At 43.9% G+C, this 26,890-nt stretch overlaps 1 protein-coding gene across 2 annotated transcripts in view; it reads right to left on the bottom strand.

Annotated features, from left to right (window-relative positions):
• Pds5a (PDS5 cohesin associated factor A) overlaps window positions 1-18,391 on the bottom strand; it is a 161,824-nt gene extending 143,433 nt beyond the window's left edge. The window contains exons 1-2 of one of the 2 annotated variants that reach the window (XM_008827242.3): window positions 18,323-18,391; window positions 17,333-17,510 (exon numbers count right to left, since the gene is read on the bottom strand). In XM_008827242.3, the coding sequence (XP_008825464.1) occupies window positions 17,333-17,470 (138 nt within the window). In that variant the 5' untranslated portion in view covers window positions 17,471-17,510; window positions 18,323-18,391. Of the gene's footprint in view, window positions 1-17,332; window positions 17,511-18,127; window positions 18,264-18,322 lie in introns of those variants that run through there. The other variant, XM_017796663.2, reaches the window with a different exon arrangement.
• Window positions 18,392-26,890: the final 8,499 nt, after the last annotated feature.

The following is a 26,890-nucleotide window of genomic DNA, read 5'->3' as shown; positions in this document are numbered from 1 at the left end:
GTATTTGGTGGGGATATGTTATTTTGATTTTTCATGTTATTTTTTTTTTCTCTGTGATTTTGACATGTGAATTTCTTTTGTAGTTTCTGATTCTTGTGTGAGACTCAAGCCTTTAAGTTTAGGTCTATTCCTTTTTGTAAACTTTATGTGCCTTGTGGTTTACTTGTTGGGCATGAAAAGCTAGCTTCAGGTTCTCTCTTTTGATTTTATATTGGAGTAGCCAGATTGCTTTGTCTTCAGGAGTTCCCACAGAGGCCCAAGTCAGATGAGGATCAGATGCTCTCAGGCTTTCTCCTAAGGTCTGGATCCCTCCAGGGACAATTTTTGCCTTAGGAATTTGGGGGTTGGACTGGCCTGGGAGCTGGAACAAGGAAAGATGCTGGTCTAGGGCAGCTGGTGGCCATGCCACCCAGATATGCAAAGCAACATGGGGGCAGGAAGTGGTCCCAAGGGCTCCTGGGGACCGCACTGAGGAGCTGGGTTGGTCTGGATGCAAAGGATCAGGAAAAGGAAAGGTCAGTCCCTGCATCCCAGAAAGAGGCTGGTGAGTGGTGCAGGCCCAGGGAAGCAGAGGGAGGTGAGGGCGGAGACAGGCCCACAGGGCTCCTGGGGACCCCAGAAGGAACTGGGTTGGTCTGGATGCAAAGGATCAGGAAGCAGTGGTGGTTCCCCCGTGGCTGGGGCGCCAAGACAAGGAATGGAATAGGACCCAGGCTAGGAGGAGAGACAGGCAGGGGTGACAGCAGGGTGAATGAGGCTGGGGTAGTCAAGGAGCAGAGGGCGCAATCAACTTACCCAGAGAGCGGCCTGCAGACTGTGCAGGCCCAGGGAACTACCTGTCTCCTATTACCTATTATTCTCTCTTTCTCTACCCGCCCCAACACTTTTGAGACAGGGTCTCACTATGTAGTCATGGCTAGCCTGGGACTATATAGACCAGGCTGGTCCTGCTTGCCTCTGCCTCTGCCTTTGATTTCTGAGTGTTAGGATTAAAGGTGTACACTAAGATGTCCAGTTTCCCACTAAACTTTTTGTTTGTCCTGGAATTAAAGGCATGTACCACCACACCCAGCTAAAATATATATTTTTTAAAAAGCCCACTCAATGGGATGGAATTCATGTATGGCACTATAAACAGGAAGACACAATGTCTGTCACATCCCTAAATAAACATAATTTCTTACTGTATGCTAAATATGTATCCTTGTATTTATAGACAAGTATACCTGTCACTACTCATCAAAGAAGCTTCTTTTTGCAACAGATGGAGATATTAGTTTCACAACTTGTCAAACAGAGAGAGTAAGTGTCCAATCCTAAGCAACACATCTACAATGGAACTTCTACACATAAGGCTCATGGAACATAGTGGAACGGGGGAAGGGGAGAGGGGTAGAAAGAATACTAATGCATCTCTCAACTCTCACCAGCAAAGTTTCTTTATGCAGCAAAAGACAACACAGAAAGCAACAACTGCTCAAAATGTAGAGAATAAAAGACTGCAGAGTGCATTTCCCTGGATAGGAGTCCTACATTAAAACTCACCCACCCAGGCCTCAGGGACCACTGCTGGGTGAGGGAGAGTTAGTCTTCTTTAAGGAAGTGATGGTAGATAGGCTGACCAGGCTCCAGGAGATGAATTCATACTCAGGGACATCTGAGGACACAACCTTGACTCAATAGGCCTTAACATATATGACAGAAAGCATGAAATCCAGTGCAGTGCCTATGTGGGGGCAAAGATAGGAGAGGGGGCCTAAATATGATTAAGATATATTGTATGAAATGCACAAAGATTCATAAAAAATATATATTGAAAAGAAAGTACGGAGGTGGAGGCAGAGAGATCTCTTATGAATTCAAGGCTAGCCTGGTCTACATAGTGAGTTCCAGTCAGCCAGGGCTACAAAGTGGGATATCTGTCTCTCACTGTCTCTGTGTCTCTCTGTCTCTGTCTCTCTCTCTCTCTCTCTCTATATATATATATTCACCTCAGGAATTTTGGGGTTGGACTGGCCTGGGATTTATTTTATTTAGTGGGTAGGTAGGGAGATTTATTATGATTTATTTTATTTAGTGGGTAGGTATGGAGATGGCTGGCTAGATGGCTCAGTGGGTAAACTGCTTACTGTACATATTTGAGACACTGAGGTGGATCCTCTAGCACCCATGTAAAAAGTCTGGCATAGAGGGGCTGGAGAAATGGCTCAGCAGTTAAGAACACTGATCTTGCAGAAGACCTGGGTTCGAATCCCAGCACCCACATGGCAGTTCACAAGTGTCCTTAGCTCCAATCCCAAGGGATCTGACAGCCTCTTCTGACCTCCATGGGCATTGCACAACATGGGTGCACTTACCTACATGCAGGTAATACACGCATAAACATTAAAAAAAAAAGTCTGGCACAGAACTTCACAACTATAAATAATCCCAGCAAAGTAGGGAGGGAAGTGGGATGGGGTGGAGACAAGTGTATCATGAGGGCTTGCTGGCCAGCCAGTATAGCCAGAAGGGAGAGCTCCAGGTTCACTGAGAGACCCTGTCTCAAAAAGTAAGACAGAGAGTAAATGAAGAGGATACCTGACATGGACCTCTGGCCTCCACACATGTATACACACATCCCCACATATGTGCATATAAATGCATATACACACATGCGCACACAAAAGTAGAAAGGGAGACAATCGGCATTAACATGGGTAATTTGAACAGAGAAATGGAAACTATATGAAATTATCAAACAATATTAAGCAGAGAGAAGGAGGAAAAAATGAGGAACACTTGGAGAGATAATGGCTGTTTTTCAAAAACAATTAAAGATAAACTATAGATTCAATAATTGAGTACCCCAAACAAACTAAATACAAAGAAAAAGAAAATCTTGGAAATAATCATAAAATTTCACTATCTTCTTTCTTTTTTCCTATGGGTAGCTCAGGCTGGCCTCAAAGCTAAGCTCCTTCTGCTTCCGCCTCCCAAGTGCTAGGATTAGACATGCCCCACCACACCTAGCTGTAATCTTTCTTGCTGGAGCTATTTGCTATTTGAAATGTTTTATTAAATTACATCATTTAAGTATTTCCAATTTTCAAATAAAATTAAGTGAAAAGGAATAAAGCCATAGAAAGATCTCATTTTTGATGACTCAGAAGTCCAACTGGGATCACATCTAGTATGACAATTAAGAATGATTAGTTCTAGAATTCTAAACACTAATTAAAATGAAAAACAGGCCAATGCTTACTGACCCTCCTGTTTTAGAAAAAGTAAAACAGCCAGGCATGGTGGTGCACGCCTTTAAATCCCAGCACTCAGGAGGCAGAGGCAGGTGATCTCTGTGAGTTTCTGGCCAGCTGGGGCTACAAGGAGACTCTGTCTCAAAAAGACCAAAAGAAAAAGAAAAAGTAAACCTCAAACTGGCATGGGAACTCCCATCTGCAGTCCCAGTACTAATCCTGTAATCAGGAGGCTGAGGCCAGAAGGCTACTCAAAGTGAAAGCTGGCTGGTGCTACATTGTATGTTCTAGACCAGTCTATGCTATAGCGTGAGGCCGTAAAAGAAAAACAAAACAAGCAAATCTCTCTTTATTAAAGCATATAGGAATTGCCATTTCAACTTAAAAAAACTTTTAAAGTTGTATTTGTAGTCATCAATTTAAATGAGAAAAGAACAGGATAGCTTTGAAAACCTAGAAATGTTTGCCTTCATAAGAAAATAACTCCACCAAATGTGCTTGTAAGCTATAACCCTTGGAGATTATTTTTGTTAAATTACATTTTAATTATTAGCAAAACTGTATTTAACAACTGTGAATTCTAGGTCACACTGGGCTACATAATCAGACCTTGTATCAAAAACACAAAACCAAAACCTTATTAGACAGTATCTTTGAGAAAAGTTAAATGGCCTTTAACAAAAAACTAAAATAGATTCAGGAGCTCTCAATTCATTTTCTTTGTATCACCTAGGGTTTATCTAAAACAAAGGTGGGGGGGGGGATAGATAGCTCAGTGGTTAACAGCACTTTTTCTTCTTGCAGAGGATGGTAATTCAGTTCCAAACACCCATGTCAGACAGCTCACAACTACCTGTAACTCCAGCAACAGGCACTTGCACTCACATGCACATACCACCATCCCCCATGATTAAAAACAGATCTTTCACCAGGCGTGATGGCACACACCTTTAATCCCAGCACTCAGGAGGCAGAGGCAGGAGATCTCTGGGAGTTCAAGGCTGGCCCTGTCTACATAGTGAATTCCAGGACAGCTGGGGCTACAGGGAGACCCTGTCTCAAAAAAAAAAGGAAAGGAAGGAAGGAAGGAAGGAAGGAAGGAAGGAAGGAAGGAAGGAAGGAAGGAAGGAAGGAAACAAACAAACAAACATAAGCAATGTGTACAGTTTCAGGATTTACCAGGCTAAGAAATATACTGGAAGAAGCTAAGAAGATGGCTCAACGGGGAAAGCTGTTTGCTGTGCAAGCATGAAGTCTGCATTCAGATCTTCAGCACTCACATAAAAAAATCCGTAGGGCTGGAGAGATGGCTCAGTAAGTAAGAGCACTTGCTTGTCACTTTTCCACAGGACCAGAGTTTGGTTCCCAGCAACCACATCAGGTGGCTCAAAGGGATAAAAAGGCCTCTTCTGGCACATGACATACTCTTACACAGACACACACATATGCATAAATAAAAATAAATCTTTAGTTAGAAAAAAAAAAAAACCTGAGGATGGCTCAGTGGTTAAGAGCACTGGCTGTTCTTAACAGAAGACCTGGTTTTGAATCCCAGCACCCACACTGTGGCTAATAATCATACATAACTCCAGTTCCAAGGTATCCAAAGCCCTCTCTGTCCTCAGGCACTGCATGACATGAGTGCACTTACACAATGCAGCCATAACACCAACACACATTAAAAAAAAAAAAAAAAAAAAAGCTGGGCATCACAGTGTACACCTGTAATCCACCCCCTGAAGAAACAGGAGGATCCCAAGGGTTTGGACCCTCTCTGACCAGTCAGTCTAGCGAAAGAGTGAGCTCTAGGTTCAGTGACACCATACCTCAAAAATAATGTGGCGAGCAATAGAGGAAGACATCCAATTTTGATCTCTGGCCTCCAGACACGGATATACAGGCACATACCCTCCCTATACAACACACACAAAGGAATATACAGGAAAAGCTAGAAGCAGTGGTACATGCCTGTAATGTCAGCACTTAGCACATGGAAGAAGAGGACCAGGAATTCAAAGTCACCCTTAACTATCTAACTAGATATAGGCCAGCCTAGGGAAAAATAAGACTCTCTCAAATAACAAAAAGAAATACATAAAGTAACAGGAAAGTGGGTATGATGGATCATAACTGTAAACCAGTGCTTGGGAGGCTGAAGCAGGCACACAGCTCAAGGTCAGTCCAGGACTGCATAACCAGACTCTGTCTCCAATCAATCAACCAACTTACCAACCAACCAATCAATCAATCAATCAATCGATCAATCAATTTTAAAATAAAGTAAGTTCAATCCCTGAAAGCCACATGGTAGGAGAGAATCAACCTCCCAGAAGTTGTAATCTGATCTCCACATATGTAATAGCATGCTGTGCACGAGACAGACAGACAGGCACATACACTAAATGTAAATTTTAAAAAATTAAAGAAAGGAGGAAGGGGGCTGGAGAGATGGCTCATAGGTTAAGAGCACTGGCCTCTTGTAGGACCCAGGTTCAACTCCTAACATCCACATGGTAGCCAACAACCGTCCACAACTCCAGTTCCAGGGCATTCTTACAGCTGGATTTGTTAGGGAGCACATGCCCTTCCAGGGCATGGTGTTGATCTGGAAAGAGCAGGATGCTTTCCTCATCAGATGAGGCTGGCCATGGCAAGGACAGTCAGCCAAGTTTGGCTGGGACTTGGTACATGTGGTTCTGCCTATCTCCACTTCCACAGTAGTTTATTCCAGCCAGGATCTGCTTCCAGGCACTTAGCACCCGTATGGTGGGGCTGTGGTAAGCACCTATGGTGATCTGAATGAAAATGTCCCCAGTAGGCTCCCAGTATTTGGACATTTTTGTCCCCAGTTGGTGGCACTGTTTTGGGAGGTCTTAGAAGATGTGGCTATCCTGGAGGAAACATGTCACTAAGGGCAGGCTTAGAGAGTTCTTAAGCCTTGCCCGATCTCCAGTCTCGCTCTTGCTTCCTGTGCATGCTAGAAGATGTAGAGCCTAGACTCCACTCCTCCTCCAGCTACCTCTACCACCATGCCTCCCCACCATGATGGACTCTTGCCCCTTTGGAACTGTAAGCTCAAATAAACTCTTCCTTCTATAAGTTGCTTGGACCAGTGTTTCTATCACAGCAACAGAAAAGTAACTAATACAGCATCCACTGCTGGCCTTGTACTTGCTCTCATGGAGAAGTCCACCCCATTCCACATTGCATGTCTTCCTCATTGACAACAGCCTCCTCCAGGAGGTCCAACAAGCACTTCCCTTGCCTGGGGCTCACATCAGCAGCTGGCTGCCAGGACCAAAACAAAACAAAATAGAAACAAGTCAAAAATTTCAATTTCAAGTAACAAATGTGGTACTTTAACATACCCTTTAATGGGACATAAAACAAAAGGAAACTGCAGGGCCACCAAGTTGCCTCAGTGGGTAAAGGTAAGTGCCATGAAAACCTGAGTTTGCTCTCAGAAACTCACATAAAGGCAGAAAAAAAGAATCAAATTCCACAAAGTTGTCCTCTACCACCTGCTATAGTATGTGTGTACCCAAGTGCAGACATCATATACATACCTTTAAAAACAAAACTCAAAGCCAGGCGTGGTAGTGCACGCCTTTAATCTCAGCACTCGGGAGGCAGAGGCAGGGGCATCTCTGTGGTTGAGATGGAGGCCAGCCTGGTCTCCATGGTGAATCCAGGACAGCTGGGGCTACAGGGAGACCCTGTTGCAAAAAAGACCAAAAAAAAAAAAAAGGAATAAAAGCCAGGTGTGATGCCTTTAATTTAACATGCCTTTAATTTCAGCAGAGGCCTCTGTAAGACAGAGGCCAGCCTTATCTACATAGTGGGTTCCAGGCTGGCTGGGGCCACAGGGAGACCCTGCTTCAATAAAACAAACAAACAAATCAAACCAAATCAAACCAAACAAAACAAAAAAGTAAGACGCCCAGTCCAAAGCATGTACGATTCAGTGCCCTGGTACTCCATATATCCTATATCACAAATACCAATGTATTGCTCTGAAGTAACAATGCACTAAGAAAAACAGAGGAGGCTGCAGAATACGCCAAACTTTTGGCCAAGAGAATGAAGGAAACCAAAGAAAACTGCAAGGAAAAGTTCCCAAGAGATGTAGGCTATCCTCGCTGAGAGCTTCTGCTTCTAAGTCTGAGTCCAGTCAAAAACAAGGATCTTTATTAGGAGTAACAAATAAAGGCTTAAACCTTGACTCTCAAAAAAAAATAAGGAAAAGAAACACAAGAGTAAAAGGCCAAAACAGAATAAGGAGAAATGACCAAAACTAAAGGAAATTAAAGAGAAATGACAGGTGTTCATGATACCACATTATATTAGCACTAGGGGAGAAGGGGCAATTTTTTCTCTAAACCAGCATTCCCAGCACTCCTACTGTTAATATGGGAGGCGGAGACAGGAGAATCACCCTAAAGCTCACAGGCTACCTAACCTGGAGTATGCAGGGTGGCAGAAACAAAAGAGTTGTCTTCTGATCTCGCATGCAAACATGCATGCACAGAGAGACACAGATAGACACACACAATAATAAATTAAGAGTAGGAAGGATGAAAAAATTTCCTCCCACATAAAGATTGCACCATGTATATCAAAGCAGCTGGGTGTGGTGGTGCATGCCTTTAATTCCAGCACTCAACAGGCAGAAGCAGGTGGATCTCTGAGTTCTAGGCCACCCTGGTCTACATAGGCCAGCTGTGGTTATAGGGAGATAAGAAAAAAAAAAGATAAAGAAAAAGAAGCATCAAAACATCACAGTGAAGCAGGGTGTGGTGGTGCATGCCTGTAATCTTAGCATTTTGGGTGGTAAATTTAGGACAATCAGGAACTCATGATCATCTTTATCTACACATGCAGCTGAGGCCAGCCTGGGCTACAGTAAATCTTGTTTCAAAACAAAATCAAGCTTTTCATACTTTAACTCCTAATAAACTGCTAAAAAAGACTATAAAAAGCAGAAGTGGGCTGGGCGTGGTGGCGCACGCCTTTAATCCCAGCACTCAGGAGGCAGAGACAGGTGGACTGTTGCGAGTTCAAGGCCAGCCTGGTCTACATAATGAGTTTAGGTCAGCTGGGACTACAGGGAGACCCTGTCTCAAAAAGACCAAAAAAAAAAAAAAAAAGTTGAAGGAAGGGAGGAAAGAGGGTATAATTGATACAATGAAAAAGATTATTTTTAAAACATGAAGAAAATACATCTGGATTGGAGGAAAATGAATATTCTCATAAAACAACAATATTCATTAATCTAAAAGTAGTGAATATTTGTTTGATTCTGTAACCATGAGTATGCAGATCTGGTTATACCAGAGCACATTGTCTGAGGCATTCAGCTCTGGGACCAAAAAAGCATAGTATGAGAAATTTCATCTTTCCTCTAAAACAGCAAGAAAAGAAAACACAAAGTATGTGTCTAGCAGAAAGATCTAGCTAAGCGTGGTGGCACATGTCTTCAGTCCCAGCACTTAGGAGGCAGAGGCTGGCAGATCACTATGAGATCAAGGCCAACATGGTCTACGCAGTGAATTCCAGGCAAGCTGGGGCTACAGGGATACCCTGTCTCAAACAGTAACAACAAAACAAAAAAAACCCAAAACCAAATCCAAATCCAAAAAAAACCCTAGAAACACATGATCTAGGATAGATTATATAACTAGCTATGGGCAGATGCCCTTCCTAGAATTTGTACAAGTGCCCATACATGTTCTGTTGTGGTTGTTGCAGTGATGAGGATACAACCCAGGGCCTCACACACCCCAACTGCTCTACCACTCAGCACAGCTCTAGCCACAAAGGTAAATTTTAAATCTACCTGAAAATTTATCAAGTGTCAGTTTCAGAACTCACAACTATATGATTAGTTGTGCCTAATGTAACAATGTTTGGGTACTAAACTGTTAGCTGTCTTTCCCAACAGCTAACTTTAAAAAAATATATTTTATTTATTATTTTTATTTTATGTGTATGAGTGTATTGCCTGCATGTATGTGAGTATACCCGTGTCTGTAATGCCACGGAGGTCAAAGAGGGTTTCAGATTCCCCTAGAACTGGAGTTAAGGACGGTTCGTAGCTGCCATGTGGGTGCTAGGAATCGAACCCGGGTCCTCTGCAAGAGCAGTCAGTGCTCTTACCCTCTGAGCCATAAAAGAGCTAACTTTTAAATAGTACAGCTTTTATTTCTCAATGACAACACAACCATAACTTACATTAACTAGTAGTTACTGATAGTTTTCAATTTTATCTAAGGTTGTTCCCAACCTTTCCAAGTATCAATTTCTTCCTATCTCACTTAAAAAGAAAAAAAAACAATTAAAAACTATGTAACATGCTGGAGATGTACCTCAGTGGTAGAGCTCTTCCTTAACACCATTATCTTCCCCCACAAAACCAAGCATTTCTCTAAACCAACATTATTTAATAATTTAACAAGTATTTGCGGGGCATCTATGTGCCAGGTATTAAGGTGGAAGAATATACTGTGACAATTCAAAGTGAACAAAAGGGGCTGGAGAAATGGCTCAGCAGTTAAGAGCACTGACTGCTCTTCCAGAGGACCAGGGTTCGAGTCCCAGCACCTACATGGCAGCTAACAAACATCTGTAACTCCAGTTCTAGGGGATCTGACATCCCCTTGGAACCTCTGTGGGCACCCCATGACACAGGTACACTTACATATATGCAGACAATACACTCATACACATAAAAATAAGTATTTTTAAAAAGTGAACAAAACCTGATGTAGGTGGGGAGACCAATCAAAGAAACAAGGCTAAATAAAATATCACAAGTATAATAAATGACATGAAGGAGTTAAAAGTACTTAATGTGAAATCTAAGACACTTTCCTTAGATAGTAAAAGTGACCTTCGGCAAAGGATGCCTTGGGGTTATATAATGTGAACAATCTGTTTAGGCAGAAATGAACACAGTATATTCAAGGAACCAAAAGCCTAGTGCGATCAAGCATAACAAAAATACATCAAGTATCAGAAACAGAAATTAAAATTTATAATATACAAGGCTAGTGATGTTGTTCAGTTGGTAGAATACTAGCCCAGCATGCACAAAGTCCTTCATTCCATCCCCAGCACTGCATAAACCCAACAAAGTGGTATGCCAGTCTGCAATCCCAGCACTTGGGGAGGTAGAGGCATTCCCCATCATTCTTGGCTACATACTGAATTTGTGGCTGCCTATACCACTTGAGTCAGAGGTATCTCTGTCTGTGTCTGTCTTTCTCTCCCCACTTCCCCCCTACCTCCACCTTTCTCACATCTTTCAAATCCCAACTCTTGGGCTGGTGAGACGGCTAAGAAGATAAAGGCACTTGCCACCAAGTCTGACAACCCGAGTTCAATCCCTTGAACCCAGGTAAAAGTGGAAGAAGACTGGCTCCACAAACTTGTCCTGACCTCCACATATGGGCTATGGCATGCACACACACACACACACACACACACAATTAAATATAATAATTTAAAAAAATCATAACTAGTTCTATTTAATAAAGATGCCTTAGAAGCAAGTTATGTCAGAATCAAAATAAAGATACTACTGCCCTGGGTTTGCCACTGAACAGTCCTATAATTGATCCTGATTAGTGCTAGTCACTTTGGCATTTGGAGTTTAACTTTTGTCATCTGAAAGGGGAGGTTCCAAAATTTCTTTAGGATCTTTCCAACCTTAAGAATGTAGGGCAGCGCCAGGTGTGGTGGTACAGGACTTTAGTCCCAGCACTCTGGAGGCAGAGGCAGGCGATCTCTGTGAGTTCAAGTCCAGCCTGGTCTACACAGTAAGATCTAGGTCAGCTGGGGCTACAGGGAGATCCTGTCTAAAAATAAAAAAATAATAAGAAAAAAAAAAAGAATTATAGAGCTATGTGACTGGAGACATGGCACAGCAGCTGCTCTTGCAGACAACCCAGGTTCAAATCCCAGTAACTACATGGATCAACCCAGTTGATGGTTAACAACTGTCTGAAACTCCAGTTCCAGGGGAGTTCCAGTTTCCTCTTCTGGCCTGTACATGAGTACAGCATGCATACAGTGCACTCACATGCAGATCAATCAAAAAGAAAACTTTTTTTTCAATTATGGAGCCATAACAAGGTATGGTGGCAGTCTCTAGTCCCAACATTCAAGAAGCAGAAGCAGAAGGCAGCCTGGTCTACATAGCAAGTTCCCGGTCTCAAAAAAATTTTGAAGGAATTATTTAATTTTATGCATATGTGTGTTTAGTGTATATACGTGGACCATATGCCTGCAGGCAGTTGTGATTCACCATGTATGTGCTGGGAACCTAACCTGGGACCTCTGGAAGAACAGCAAGTGCTTTAACTGCTGAACCATCTCTCCAGTCTCAGAATAATAAAATAATTATGGAGCCAGCAGCAAGTAAATGCTGCCAAGTCTTAAAACCTGATTTCAATCTCTGGGACCCACATGGTGCAAACAGAGCTCAAAGTTCTTCTCTGATCTCCACACACACGCCATAGCATATGTGCACCTACACACATACATGCAGCACACACACGTGAGCACAAACATATATATATTTTAATATTTTATTTTTTTATGTGTATGAGTGTTATGCCTGCATGTACATAAGTGCACCAATGTCGTGCAATGCTGGTGGAGGACAGAAGAGGTTGTCGGATCCCCTGGAACTGGAGTTACAGTTGTTAGCGGCCATGTGGGTGCTGGGATTCAAACCCGGGTCTTCTGCAAGAACAGTCAGTGTTCTTAACCAGTGAGCCATCTCTCCAACCCCAAATATATATTTTTTTAAAATGAAACTAGCCTGTTATGGTAGCGCACACCTTTAATTCCAGCAACTGGGAGGCAAGAGACATGGATCTTTTCAAGTTTGAGGCCAACCGGATCTACATAGTAAGTTCCAGACTACCAAGGGCTACATAGTGAGACACTGTCTTAGAAATAAAAAAATAAATTGGGGGGCTGGAGAGATGGCTCAGCAGTTAGTAACGCTGGTTTTTCTTGCAGACCTGGGTTCAAATTCAAGCACCCATACGGCAGCTAACAACTGTCCATAACTCCAGTTCCAGGGAATCCGACAGTGTCTTCTGTCCTCCACGGGCATTGAATGACACGGGTGCACTTACCTACATGCAGGCAATACACTCATACACATAAAAAATAAAAATAATAAAAAAAATTTTTTAAAATTGGAATTATGTTTGTAATCCCTAGCACAGCAGAAGCTAAGACAGGAGGATTACAGTTTTGAGTGCAGCCTAGGATGCCTAATGAAACACTCCCTTAAAATAGATACGGGGAGAGGGACAGACACACAGGACTGGGGATATAGAGCTCATTTGCTAGGGTACTGGTCTAACGTGCATGAAGTCTTGGATTCAATCCCCAGGTATAGTGGTGTATGCCCTTAATCCCAGAATTTTAGATGTGAATAAGAATTTTAGATGTGAAGTGCAAGGCCATCCTTGGCTACATATGGAGCTACGTAAAACCTCATCTCCACCAAAAAAAAAAAGGAGGAAAAAAGCTCAGTGTGATGCCACACCACGCACTTGTAATTCCATTTAACTTGTAAAGCTGCAGCAGGCAGGATGATCAAATTTGTGGCCAGCCTGGGGATAGATAGCAAGTCTGTGTCTAAATTTTATTTCTTTTAAATTTGAAGATAGGACATTCAAATTATATTTCAAATATATTAAAATGTGTATCAACTTTAACTTCCAAAAGAACTCATAATAAATGGATAGCTATTGATCCATGACTTTGTTATATGACTATTTATTAAGAGTATTTCTGGGGCTAGAGAAATGGCTCAGTAGTTAAGAGCACTGGCTGCTCTTACAGAGGAACTGGGTTCAATTCCTAGCACTCACAATGGTAGCTAACAGCCATCCATAACTCCAGCTCCAGGGGATCTAACACCTTCTTCTGATCTCCACAGGCACTGTAGGACATGGGTGCACTTATATACATGCAGGCATAACACTCACACACATAAAATAAAATTTAAAAAAAGAAAAAAAAGAGTATTTCTGAGCCAGGTGTGGTGGCTCATGCCATTAATCCCAGCACTCAGGAGGCAGAGGCAGGCAGACCTCTGTGAGATCAAGGCCTGCCTATTCTACATAAGTTGCCAGGGCTACAGGGAGACCCTGTCTCTCTCTCTGTCTCTCTGTCTCTCTCTCACACACACACACACACACATACAAAAGAGTACTTCTGATATTTAACCCAATTTCAAGGAGAAAATGTATGAAGTCATAACTTTTTATTTCTTTTAAATTTTCTATTCATTTTATTTATTCTGTCTGTGCACAAGCATGGCTTGCTTTATATAAAGGTCAGAGAACAATCTGTGGGACTCTGTCCTTTCTTTCCACCATGTGGGCCCCAAGGATGGAACTCAGGTCAGCAGGCTTGGTGGCAGGTACCTTTACCTGCTGATCTCGCCAGTCCCATAGTTTTCTACATTTTTTTTTTTTTTTAAAAGATCAGCTCATTCACCCCTAGAATTCAAAGTTTCAATATTCTTTTTAATTTTTTAATTTATTTTTTTGAGGCAGGGTATCACTGTTGTAGCCCTGGTTGGCCATGTGGTAAGGCTTGAACTTACAGAATCTCCCTGCCTTGCCCTCCCTAATGCTGGGATTAAAGTCAATTAAGTTGGAAACAATAAAAACTAAAGATGAGATTGAGATTTGGTGGCACATACTGTAATCCCAGCACAGTTAAATATAAAGCTCATTGTCAGCTGGATGACTTTCTCCAGTAGGAAGTGGGAAAAGGGTGGGTGTTGGGGTGAGTACAAAAAGCTGGATCCAATCACAGATTCTAGAACAAATCTACCTCCTTTTCTTTCCAGTGAAAAAGCTAATCTCCCTGCAAATCCCAAGTTCACATTTGAGGCATCTACAAGGACCCTCACTCAGATAGCCTCAACCTGGAAGTAATTGGTTTTCCAATGTCAAGCCCAGGTCCTCACAGTACTCCACATGCCTGCCTTTAGGATAAGTAGCCTTTAACTAGTTAACTGTTTGATTGATTTATTCACCAGCTGTGTATCTCTGCCTATAATGGGCTGCCAACCTCATGACAGACAGGGACTCTAGGATTCCACTGAGTAGGGCTAAAGAAAAACTGAGTATCAAAATTTTACTCTTCATGACTGGGGATATAACTCAGATGGTAAAGTACTGGCCTTGCAAGCATGAGGATCTGAGTTCAATTTTCAGAACCCATGTAAAAATAGCTGGGCATGGTGGCACATTTATAATCCCAGTGCTAGGGAAGTGGAGATTAGTGGATCCCTGGGGCCTGATGGACAGCCAGCCTAGTATACTTGGCAAATTCCAGGCTAATAAGAGACTGTCTCAAAAAAAAAAAAAAAAAAAAAAAAAAAAAAGCAGGGAATGTAGGGAGATGGCATACATAAGTCACATACACACACGACACACTAATTTTACTTAAGAGCTTTATTTTTCATAGTAGTTCAGATTCTCACTCAAAATACTCAATGTAACTTTAGAAAGCATTAACAAAGTCCCAATATGAGCATGTTCTTTAGTATCAAGATTTGTTTTAGCAGGCTGGACTGACAGCTCAGTTGGTAAAGTGACTGTGTCCCAAAGAAAAGGACCCAAGTTCGAACCCCAATCTCCAGTATACTTCTGTAAAAAGCTCTGTGTGGTGGCAGGCACTTGGAACATCAGTACTAGAGAGACAAACAAAAGAAGATTCTTGAGGCTCACTAAACAGCCAACCTAACCTAATTAGTGGCCAACGAGAGACCCTATCTCAAAGGAGGTGAACAGCATTTCTGAGGGTGATACTCTCTGACCTCCACAAGCACATATACAGGTGCACATGCACCCATTCACAAGCACTTTCCCATTAAAAAAAAAAAAAAAAATTTGTTTTACTGGGCATGGTGGCACATGCCTATAATTCCAACATTTGAAAGGCAGGGACTGACACAAGTTTGAGGTCTGCCTTGTCTACATAGCAAGCTTCAGGCCAGGCAGAGTTACACAGTGAGAACCCATCTCAAAAATAAAAAGTCTGGGGCTGGAGAGATGGCTCAGCGGTTAAGAGCACTGACTGCTCTTGCAAGAGGACCCGGGTTCAATTCCTAGCACCCACATGGTGGCTACAAACTGTCCTTAACTCCAGTTCCAGGGGAATCCGAAGCCCTCTTCTGACCTCCACGGCATTGCACAACATGGGTACACTCACATACATGCAGGCAATAAATACACTCAAACACATAAAATAAAAATAATAAAATATTAAAAAAATTAATAAATAAAAAGTCTAATTTGTTTATGCTGGAGTGTAGCTCAGAGGAAGTGCAGGACTGGGGTTTAATATGCATTGCTCACACTTGCAAAACCCCCTGCTATTAAAAAAAGAATGAAAACAGAATTAAATTAAGTCTTTCAATAAAAGCAACAAATAAACTAAACCACATAAATACCTCAAAACATTGTACACATTTCCTAGGCACTATACTAAAATCTACGATCAGTAAAAATACATTTCACCAAATTACATAAGGCGTTAAAAGTTGTCAACAATGTTTTCTCCCTAGCCTTCCACTATGTCTGGAACTCTAGCTTTGAAACATCTCTTAACAGTGTGGTGTAATTCCAGCATTTAGAAAGTGGAAGCAGGGAGACAGAGAGTTCAAGACCAGCTACATAAGCCCTGGTTTCAAAAAACTAATCTGACTCATTCCTTCTCTTTCTAGCTCCATTTCAAGAGTGTAACATCTTTCACCTAGGGCTAGAGAGATGGCTCAGTGGTCAAGAGCACTGCTTGCTCTTGCAGAAGACCCAGGTTCCATTCCTGGCACCATATAGCAGCTAACAACCATCTGTAACTCCAGTTCCAGGGGATTTGATGCCCTTTTCTGTCCTCCACAGGCACTGCATGACATGGATGCATTTATACACATGCAGGAAATATACTTATATACATAAAAGAAAAACAATGAGATATTAAAAAAACAAAACAAAACAAAACAAAAAAACCTTTCACCTAGACCACTGTTAGTTTCCCAATTGGACTTATTGCCTCTGGTCCCCCAATTCCACACCAGTCCCAACTGTCCAACTGAGACCAACGAAATGCCTCCAACATTCCCCTGGGGAAATCAAAGGTGCCCAAACTGACAATTACTACAAGATGATACCATACAGCCCATTTGGCAAAGTTCTGGCCACAATCTATATCCATGGAAAAAGAAGCAAAAACCTGACCAATACAAGACTGACGTTTACAACTTAATAACGCTGATCTTAGGACCACCACACTAACACAAAACTAGATGAACTTCATAAAAAGTCATAATATTCTTCCTTAAATGCTCTTGGATAAATGTACTCAGATCATTATTTTACATCAAGCCTTAATTTTTAAAAATCAGCACATTGTGAAAAGTTTTCACTATATATACAAAGCTTCCAGATTAGAAATTCGTGCGAAACCGAGAAAATATTGCTTGTGTTCAAATCTGTCCCTTCAGAAGCTGATGAAACCAGGAACCTTCCTGGGCAAATCACTGTCTACATTTAAAGCTGCAAACCACTTAAACAATATCCCCATTAAAAAAATGTTCACCGGTGGAAAAAAGGCTAAATACGCATGAGATCTTATACATTAAAAAAAAAAATGTTCAGGGGCTGGAGAGACGGCTCAGCGGTTAAGAACACTGTTCTTGCACTAAACCCGGGTTCGAATCCCAGCACCCATGGCAGCTAACAACTGTCTGTAACTCCAGTTCCAGGGGATCCGACAGCCTCTTCTGTCCTCCGCGGGCACTGCACAACACAAGTGCACTTACCTACATGTAGGCATAACACTCATACACATAAAATAAAAAATAAATAAAGTTCAACTTCCCATGACCCTTCTGTCCTTTCAGAACTTATCCAAAGATGTATCCAAGATAGAACACCACCACGCAGATGGGATAAGAGAAGAGGATATACACTATCTTAAAAACTTGGTCGTAGAAACTCTGAAGGCCAGGCCAAGGAATGAAGTAAAACCACAAAGGCATCGGTGCAGGCTCTTACCTTCAGTCGTTTGATCATTTCGTCCGTGGTGATCTTGTCGGTGATCTCCTTCACTCCCGGGGGGTAAGCGATCTTCCCATCGGCACTCACGACGCCACAGAGGGCAGTGGCAGGCTTGGGCTGCGTGGTGAAGTCCATCCTGGGGGACAACTTTTCTTTCACAGTCCTCTACCGGCCTCTATCGGTCAGAAAACCAAAGTTCAGCGGGAAAGGGGGCGACTTTGTAACCTCTTTTTTCATTTCAAAAATCTCGAATCTGGAGGGGGAGGCCTTCCTCCCTGGAGACCGGGGACCCTGCGGCGGCCCCGCCACCCGCCCAGTTCCCGGGACTCAGGCCCTGCCGCCGCCCGCCGTCCCCACTCGCGCCAGCCCCGGGGCCACCAGGTTCCCGGGAGCAGCAGTACAGCAGCCGCGGCCGCGGCCGGCGCCGAGCAGCGCCCAGAGTTTCCCATTCCTCCTTTCACAATGAATCGCACCCCCGAGCACCCAACTCGGAAGTTCGGTGGCCTCAGGGGGACGGCGAGGACCCCAAGGCCCAGGATCCGCCCGACAGAAGCGCCCGGTCCCCGCCTAGCCCAGTCCCCTCCGGGAAAGGAGACGCGAGGCCTAGGGCTCGGCTTAGGCCGCAAAACTAGGGACCAGTGCAGACCCACGCGCGGCGGCGGCGCCCCGGAGCACAGCCGTGGTGCTACCGAGCCCCGGGCCGCGGCCGCGCGGCCGCCCTCCCTAGCCAGTCCGCCACCCCCGCCAGCCGCCCGAGCCCCGCGCCAGGAAGCGGCGGACGCGGCTCCGCACTTCACATTTTGTTCCTCAACTTCGGGGACCAAGCCCGGCGGCGTCTCCCGCCTCGGGGCCGCCCCGCACCGCTGAGGCCTGAGCGGCCGCTTCGGGCAGCCCCGCCGGGCCTCGGGCGCGCGCCCTCCCCCTGCGGTCTCCCCTTCCGTCCCTCCCTCACTGCCGCCGAGGGCGGGAGCCCGGCCGCCGCTTTACCTCATGCGGGCGGTAGGTGCATCGAGCGCTCGGCCTCTGTCAGGTGGTTGCGCCGCCGCCGCCCCTCGTTTTTTTTTTCCGGCCGCCCGTGTCCCCCTGGAGCCGGCGCCTCGCGCACACCCGGGGCCGGTCACGCGAGCGGTGCCAGAGCACGCGAGAGCAGCGCGCGCCTCGCTCCCTCCCCTTCCTCCGCCGGCCCAGCCTCCGCCTCCCTCGGGCCCGAGGCGGCGGCGCGAGGGGCGGACAGCGCCGCCACCCGTTTGGCGCCAAGATATGCCTGCGCGGCCCGTGTCCCCCTGGAGCCGGCGCCTCGCGCACACCCGGGGCCGGTCACGCGAGCGGTGCCAGAGCACGCGAGAGCAGCGCGCGCCTCGCTCCCTCCCCTTCCTCCGCCGGCCCAGCCTCCGCCTCCCTCGGGCCCGAGGCGGCGGCGCGAGGGGCGGACAGCGCCGCCACCCGTTTGGCGCCAAGATATGCCTGCGCGGGCACCTCCGGGAAGCCTGGGGCTGAGCGGGCTAGCGGAGGAGGAGCCCGGGAGGCGGGAAGCGAACCGAACTACGGGAGACGCGGCCCTGCGACGCTTGCTGGCCCAGCGGAGCTTTGCCGTGGGGGGTGGTAGGGGGACGAGTTGGGGACCTTCGGAGGGCCGTGTGCTGATAAAGGGGAGGACCGGCTGATAAATGGTTCATCCCTCCTCGGAGCTAGGTCCACAGACCGAGGGAAAGTTTTACAACATGGCTCGACGGGGGCTGCTACTTCTTGTCTGCTAGAGGAGACCTTTCTGAGACTCCTAATAAGATTTTCAAAGCTACGGAATAGGAAGTTAGGGCTGAGTTCTCAAGCTAAGGTTCTTGGGCCTCTGGCCTGCCAATCACTTTGGGAACCGGCTGAAAACGTGTTTCCACCCCTAAACTGACCAGACGCAGAAAAAAGAGGAGCAGGTTTTTAGAGTTACAAATTAGCTAGTTAGTTCTTGTGAGTTTGAGAGACCTCGTTTAAAAAAAAAAAAAAACTATAGCTACATCGAGGTTTTAACTTTTGCTTCCATCCAAAGAAAAGGATTGCCAAGGAAAAAGTGCAGCAGTGTTTGAGCAATTTAAGGTAAATATTGGAGCAAATGAACCTGAACAGTACACACATAATTAAAGGAAACATTTTAAGAACCAAAACAATAGAAGTAGCATTCAGCTCTAGAAACTAACCTACCATACTTTAAAATGATATCCAATGATTTAAATTATTGATGAATATGCTTTGGCTTATTTTTTTTCCCCTACATTTTTAAAAAATATGTGTACATATTGCCCACATATAGGTAAGCACACCCATGTCGTGCAGTGCCCCTGGAGGGCAGAAGAGGCTGTCGGCTCCCCTGGAACTGAAGTTAGGGGCAGTTAGGTAGTTGCCATGTGGGTACCAGGATTCGAACCCAGGTCTTCTGCAAGAACAGCCAGTGTTCTTAACCGCTGGGCCATCTCTCCAGCTCCTCCATGTCTTTAAAATAGTCAAGGTACTTCAACTACTGAGTTGTTTTTCGGGAATTACATAAAGGAATAATCATGGTGGGCTCCCAACGCTTCACAGTTGCAGATTTGCTAGAATTCTTTATAATAGGCAGAATCCATTTAACAGAGTTCTTAAATCCACCAAAACTACTCCTTTTAGGCTCTTCCTCTTTTTTACATTTAAATAACTAAAGGCTGTGCTCTAAGGTTCTTACCAGTAATCTCAGCATTTAGGCTTTCTTGGTGAGTTTGAGGTAGCATTGAAATTATTAAAGAGTAATAATTCTATTTTTCATTCATATACTTGATAGTTTTCCTGTTATATTGTAATTTTGTTTTCTTGCTTTGCTTTTTTGTTGTTGTTGTTAAAGACAGGTTCTTTTGCTGTGTAGCCTAAACTGACCTCAAACTTTCATCTTCCTGCGTCTACGTCCCTCTAGAGTGCTTGGGTTTAACAAGTTCCACTGTCCAGCAAGTTCCACTGTCCAGCAGCTTTCCCATTGTTGGGGTTTTGTATATGCTCATAAAATTTCACTTCATACAATTCATTACCTTGTTATGTAGCATAACTATGTGAACACTGAAAAGATAGTCCTGAGGCTTGCAACATATAGACAAACTGAATTTATGCCATATTCTTTAAAATTCTCTTCTTTTGACTGGCTGAGGTTAGAGGATTTCTTGAACTCAGAAATTCCAGATCAGCCAGTAACAGATGATATCTCAAGGAAACTGGGGGATGTCACTGGGAGAGTTGGGGGAACGGATCTCAATATGTTTGTGGTCCCAGTGCTTGGGAAACAGGTAGGAAATTTAGGAGACCGAAGTCATACTACATAATGAGATCTGGTTTCAATGCCGCTGATTGATTTTTGGTATTTTTTTATGTTTTGGGGGGGAGGTGGCAGGGGAGGGGGGTGTTGGTTTTTGGCTTTTTGAGACGGTCTCTCTATAGCCCCATCTGGCCTAGAACTTGCTATGTAGACAAGGTTGACCTGGGAGAGATCTGTCTGCCTCTGCCTCCTGATCAAAACATCCCTTCCTGAGGGAGGAAGGAGGCTAACAAGACTCTGGAAGCTCATAAAATTTATAAGACTCTAAAAAGGTCCCTCCTGTAAAGTTATATAAACAGTGAAAAATTGCTGGGAGAGAAAAGAAATCCTTGGTGCTGCCTACAAGTTGGGCAGGGAGCTCCAGTGATGCAGTTTTGGACTACATAATATATGGTATTTCAAAGAACAAAAACAGAAGGTTGTTTTGTTTTGTTTTGTTTTCCTGTTTGTTTGAGACAGAGTCTCATGGTATATATCTGTGACTGGTCTGAAATTTACTATATAACCCCAGACTACTGCCTCTGGAGTACTGGGATTATAGACAGGCACCATTACACTCAACAGCTTCCCCATCGTTGAATGGTGTTTTTTGAATAGGCTCATAATTGGGGGGAGGGGGTGTTTAAACAATCTGACTATGTAGCACTGGTAAACAGTCTTGCTGTGTAATGCTGGTTTGTCTGGAATTCACAGAGATCTGCCTACTTCTGTCTCCTGAGCATTGGGATTATAGGAGTGAGCCAGTCAGCCTGTACATAATTTAACTTTATACAATGTATTACTTTGCTAGTGTTGTATAAGTTTCTAAGTATCCCAAAGATAGTAAGCCCTGACACTTAACACATTGAAACAAACTGTAATACTCTCTTAAAAATTTCCTGTCTTTTGGCAGAATGTAGTGGCAGGGCTGGTTTTCCCGACACCCCACACGAGAAAAAACGGGGAAAGTGAGGTACACAGGACGCCCCTTTTGGTATTTTTTTATGTTTTGGGGGGGAGGTGGCAGGGGAGGGGGGGGTTGGTTTTTGGCTTTTTGAGACGGTCTCTCTATAGCCCCATCTGGCCTAGAACTTGCTATGTAGACAAGGTTGACCTGGGAGAGATCTGTCTGCCTCTGCCTCCTGATCAAAACATCCCTTCCTGAGGGAGGAAGGAGGCTAACAAGACTCTGGAAGCTCATAAAATTTATAAGACTCTAAAAAGGTCCCTCCTGTAAAGTTATATAAACAGTGAAAAATTGCTGGGAGAGAAAAGAAATCCTTGGTGCTGCCTACAAGTTGGGCAGGGAGCTCCAGTGATGCAGTTTTGGACTACATAATATATGGTATTTCAAAGAACAAAAACAGAAGGTTGTTTTGTTTTGTTTTGTTTTCCTGTTTGTTTGAGACAGAGTCTCATGGTATATATCTGTGACTGGTCTGAAATTTACTATATAACCCCAGACTACTGCCTCTGGAGTACTGGGATTATAGACAGGCACCATTACACTCAACAGCTTCCCCATCGTTGAATGGTGTTTTTTGAATAGGCTCATAATTGGGGGGAGGGGGTGTTTAAACAATGTGACTATGTAGCACTGGTAAACAGTCTTGCTGTGTAATGCTGGTTTGTCTGGAATTCACAGAGATCTGCCTACTTCTGTCTCCTGAGCATTGGGATTATAGGAGTGAGCCAGTCAGCCTGTACATAATTTAACTTTATACAATGTATTACTTTGCTAGTGTTGTATAAGTTTCTAAGTATCCCAAAGATAGTAAGCCCTGACACTTAACACATTGAAACAACTGTAATACTCTCTTAAAAATTTCCTGTCTTTTGGCAGAATGTAGTGGCAGGCCTGTTATCCCAGCTACTCCAGGGCAGAAAACAGGTGAAATGTGAGTTCCAAGGAGACCCTATCTAAGAAAGCAAACAAACAACCTCTCCAAAAGTTTTTTTTAATTTTATTTGAAACACTGTCTTACTAGGTAGCCAAAGCTGGTCTGATACTCTCCATCTTCCTGACTTGGTCTCCCAAGTTCTGGGATCACAGGCATATCCCAGGAAATCTGCCCAATTTTTCATTTGTTTTTAGGATTTTTTTTCCTTTTATTTATCTTATGGGGGATGGGGTGCTTGAACGCCAGCAACAACAATTCTATGAAGGTGAAAGGATAACTTACAAGAGTGAGTTATCTCTTTTCATTATGTGGGTGCTGGGAATCAAACTCATGTTACCAGACTTGACAGCAAGTGCCATTACCTGTTGAGCCATCTTGCCGGCCCCTGACAATTTTTTGCTTGGCTGGTTATTTTTTTTTTTTTTCCTGGCTTGGTTTTTTTTTTTTTTTTTTTTTTTTTTTTTTTTGAGACAAGATCTCATTCTAGCTCAGGCTGGCCTGAAACTCCTTTTGCAGAGGCTAGCAGCAGGCCTGCTTCAGCATACTGAGTGTTGGTATTACAGGTGTGAGTCACCATCTCAAGTTTCTTCCCTATCCCTTTGAGACCGTCTATGTTACCCAAACTAGACTGGAACCACTGAGGTCAAGACATCCTCCTATTTTAGGGACAAGTTGGTGCATGCCTTTAATCCCGGCACTCTGAAGGCAGGTGGATCTCTGTGAGTTGAAGACCAGCTTGGTCTATGAAGTGAGTTCCAGGCCAGCTAGGGCTCCAGGGAGACCCTGTCTCAAAAAGACATGAAATTAGAAGATAGACTTTTTTCCCCCTTTTTTTCATTCCTTTTCTCTTTTGTTTGTTTTGTTTTGTTTGAATCAGAGTTTCTTATAGCCCAAGTTGGCCTTGAATTCAAAATGCAGCTGAGGATGACCTTGAACTTTTGATCCTCTATCTCCAGAGTGCTAGAGTACTAAAATTATAGGCATGGGCCACCAGACTCAGCTTTATGTGGTGCTGGGGATCAAATCCAGGACTTCATGCACGCTAAGCAAGCACTCTACCAACTGAGTTTCATCCCTAGACTCTAAAAAATTAAATAAATAAATAAATAAATAAACAAACATGTTACAGTCCCAGCTTCTCAAGGAGACTGAGGCAAGAGGGATTGCTTGAGCCTAGGAGTTCAGTGCCTGCTTGAACATAGCAAGATCCTGTCTCTTATTTTTTAAAATTAAATTAAAAATTCACTTTTAAGGTGTCATGGTTAATGGCTACTATTTTGGACATGCAAGAATGGGACTTTCTGTCAGGGATGGTGGCACACACATGTCTTTAATCCTAGCACTTGGCAGAGGCAAGTAGATATTGGTGAGATTAAGGTCAACCTGGTTTACATAGTGAGTCCAGCTGGGGCTACAAGGAGACCCTGTCTCAAAAAGACAAAAAAAAAAAAAAAAAAAAAAAAGGGAACGTTCTATTGCTGTACATATTTCTATTGGACAGTCCTGCTGGTCTTCCATGCTCCTACAGATAGCCCCTCATCCAAATTCCCATAAGTAGCCCCAATAAACTACAATTTCAAGATAGGAAGAATTTATAGTTAGTAATGTGGTAGAAACAGAGGAGTGTATGCTGAGGATGCCATTTTGTACATAGATTACATGTGTTTATATGTGTATATATGGAAGGGGGCAGATCAAAACTACTTAGGGACAAGAGAAACAGCTCAGAGTGCTTGATGCTCTTACAGAGGACGCAGATTTGGTTCCCAACACCCATGTAGTAGCTCACAACTGCCTATAACACTAGTTCCAAGGAATCTGACACCCTTTTCTGGCCTCCCTGGGCTCCTGCATACATGTGATGCATAGAGACACATGCGGGCACACACACATACACAAATAATAAATGCATCTTAGCCGGACGTGGTGGTGCACGCCTTTAATCCCAGCACTTGGGAGGCAGAGGCAGGTGGATCTTTGTGAGTTCAAGGCCAGCCTGGTCTACATAGTGAGTTCCAGGACAGCTGGGGCTACAGGGAGACCCTGTCTCAAAAAAAAGACAAAAAAATAAATAAATAAATAAATGCATTTTAAAAAATAACTAAACTACTTAGAGTATTTAGACCCACAAACTTTTATCATTAGATATGGGAGTATGCGCAGTGGTAAAGCATTTGCTAGCGTCCTCAAGACCGTGGGCCCAACACCAGCATCCTATAACAACAGAACAGTAACAGCTGAATGTGGCAGTTTTCACCTGTAATCTCAGCACTCAGGATTCTGAGTGTTAAGTGATCTTTTTCCTGAGGAGATATGAATAGAAATCTATTCATCCCAAGTGAGTCTACAATAACAGACCTGGGGTTGGGGGCCATACAGCCAAATCTAGCTTGGTGAATTTCACCCAAGTCTAGCTTGGTAAGCCAATGAGTTTGTTGGGGTTACTTATAGGACCATGGGGGTGAAGGGTCACCTACATGAGCATGGGAGACCCATGCAGCTGCATTACTGGAAAGTCCACCCCAGCATGGGTAACACCTTACCCAATCTGCATCACTGGAGCTCCCTGCCCAGCTTGTGGGCAGCTCCAGTGAAGAGTCCTCTCTCCCTGCAATTGTTCACTGTTTACATAACCTTAGGGAAAGACCTTCTTGAGCCTTGTAATTTTCATGAGCTTCCTGAGTCTTCCTGTCAGTCTCTCTCCTCCTCACATAAGGAAATGTTTGAGTCTGAAGGCAATAGTTACACTTTTCTAAGGCAGGAGAATTGACAGTAGTTTTAGACCACCCTAGTCTACATAAGGAATATCAGGCCAGGCAGGGGTATACACCAGGACCCTGTCTCAAAATGAAGCAAACAAAACCAAACATTAACAAACCTGTGTCACTGTACCATTATCATCCTAACTACACCAAACTCTTTTTCCCTAATATGAGATTGAACCTTGCCTCCAAACTTTTATTTAAGCCTTGTGGTTACATCCATTAGCTATTATCCTCTCCACAGCTACTCCACACAAGTTACCTTTCAAGGCCCAGCCTCCGATGTCCCTTCCTCCATGAAACTCTTAGTGTGCCTAGACATTGTGATTCAAGTCTCCATTACGGAACTTATTATAGCTTTGCCTCAAATTATGAATTATTGTTTCTTGGTTCCTCCGAATGACTGTGACATTCTAAGAGCAGGTTGTTTAATGCCTAGTATTATGTCATACCCATTGCAGGACTTCAGTAACTTAAATTAACCTCTAAATACCTGCATGTCCTAACAGGCTTATCTGAGCACAATCCTCCCCATCTCAGTTACTGGTGATAACTTTACTCGTTCTCTCTCTCTCTCTCTCTCTCTCTCTCTCTCTCTCTCTCTCTCTCTCTCTCTAAATGAATGTATGAGCACCATGTGCATGCCTGGTACTAGCAGAGCCAGACAAAGGCATCAGATAATGTGGATCCTGGGGACCAAACCTGGGTCCTCAGCAAGAATAGCAAGTGCTCTTGACTGCTGAGCCATCTCTCCTGTTCACGGTACCTGAGGCCTGTTGATTCAGCTAGGTTGACTGGCTAAGAAGCTGCAGGATCTGCCTGTATCTGCCATCCAGTGCTGGGGTTACAAATGTAACTACTGTGCCTGGTTTTTACATGGGTGCTGGGGATTCAAACTTAGCCCCTCATGTATGCACAACAGGTAATTCACCAGATGAGCCATTTTCCAGCCCCCCTTTTCCTTTTGTTTTGTTTTTTATGTGTCTGAGTGTTTTGTCTGCATGTATGTATGTAAGTGCATAGGTGTGTGATGCCCTCAGAGGTCAGAAGATGGTGTTAGATCCCCTTTAACTGTAATTAAGGATGGTTGTTAATTGCCATGTAGGTGCTGGGAACTGAACCTAAGTCCTCTGGAAGAACAGCTAGTGCTCTTAACTGCTGAGTCATCTCTCCAGCCCCTGTTTTGTTTTTGTTTTGGGGGGTGGGTTTGGCAGTTGAAATGAATATAGGGCATTTTTCTTTTTTTCTTTGAGACTAAGTCTTACTATGTAACTCTGACTGGAGCTTACTTTGTAGACCAAGCTGGCCTTCCAACTCACAGAGATCTACCTGTCTCTGCCTCCACATCCAGCTGAATCTAAGCAAGCATTCTACCATTGAGCTACATCCCTGGGGTCCATCTCCTGCTCCACCCCCCCCTTTTTTTTTGGTCTTTTTGAGACAGGGTCTCCCTGTAGCCCCAGCTGTCCAGAATCATTATTTAAGACCAGGCTGGCTTTGAACTCAGAGATCTGCCTGCCTCTGCCTCCCGAGTGCTGGGATTAAAGGCATGTGCCACCATGCCTGACTCAAGCCAAATTTTCCATAA

This window comes from Nannospalax galili, unplaced genomic scaffold (assembly GCF_000622305.1).
Source record: "Nannospalax galili isolate Female #2095 unplaced genomic scaffold, S.galili_v1.0 scaffold772, whole genome shotgun sequence".
Lineage (NCBI taxonomy): Eukaryota > Metazoa > Chordata > Mammalia > Rodentia > Spalacidae > Nannospalax > Nannospalax galili.
Note: the sequence above shows the minus strand (reverse complement) of the source record. Positions and strands in the feature narration are given on the sequence as shown.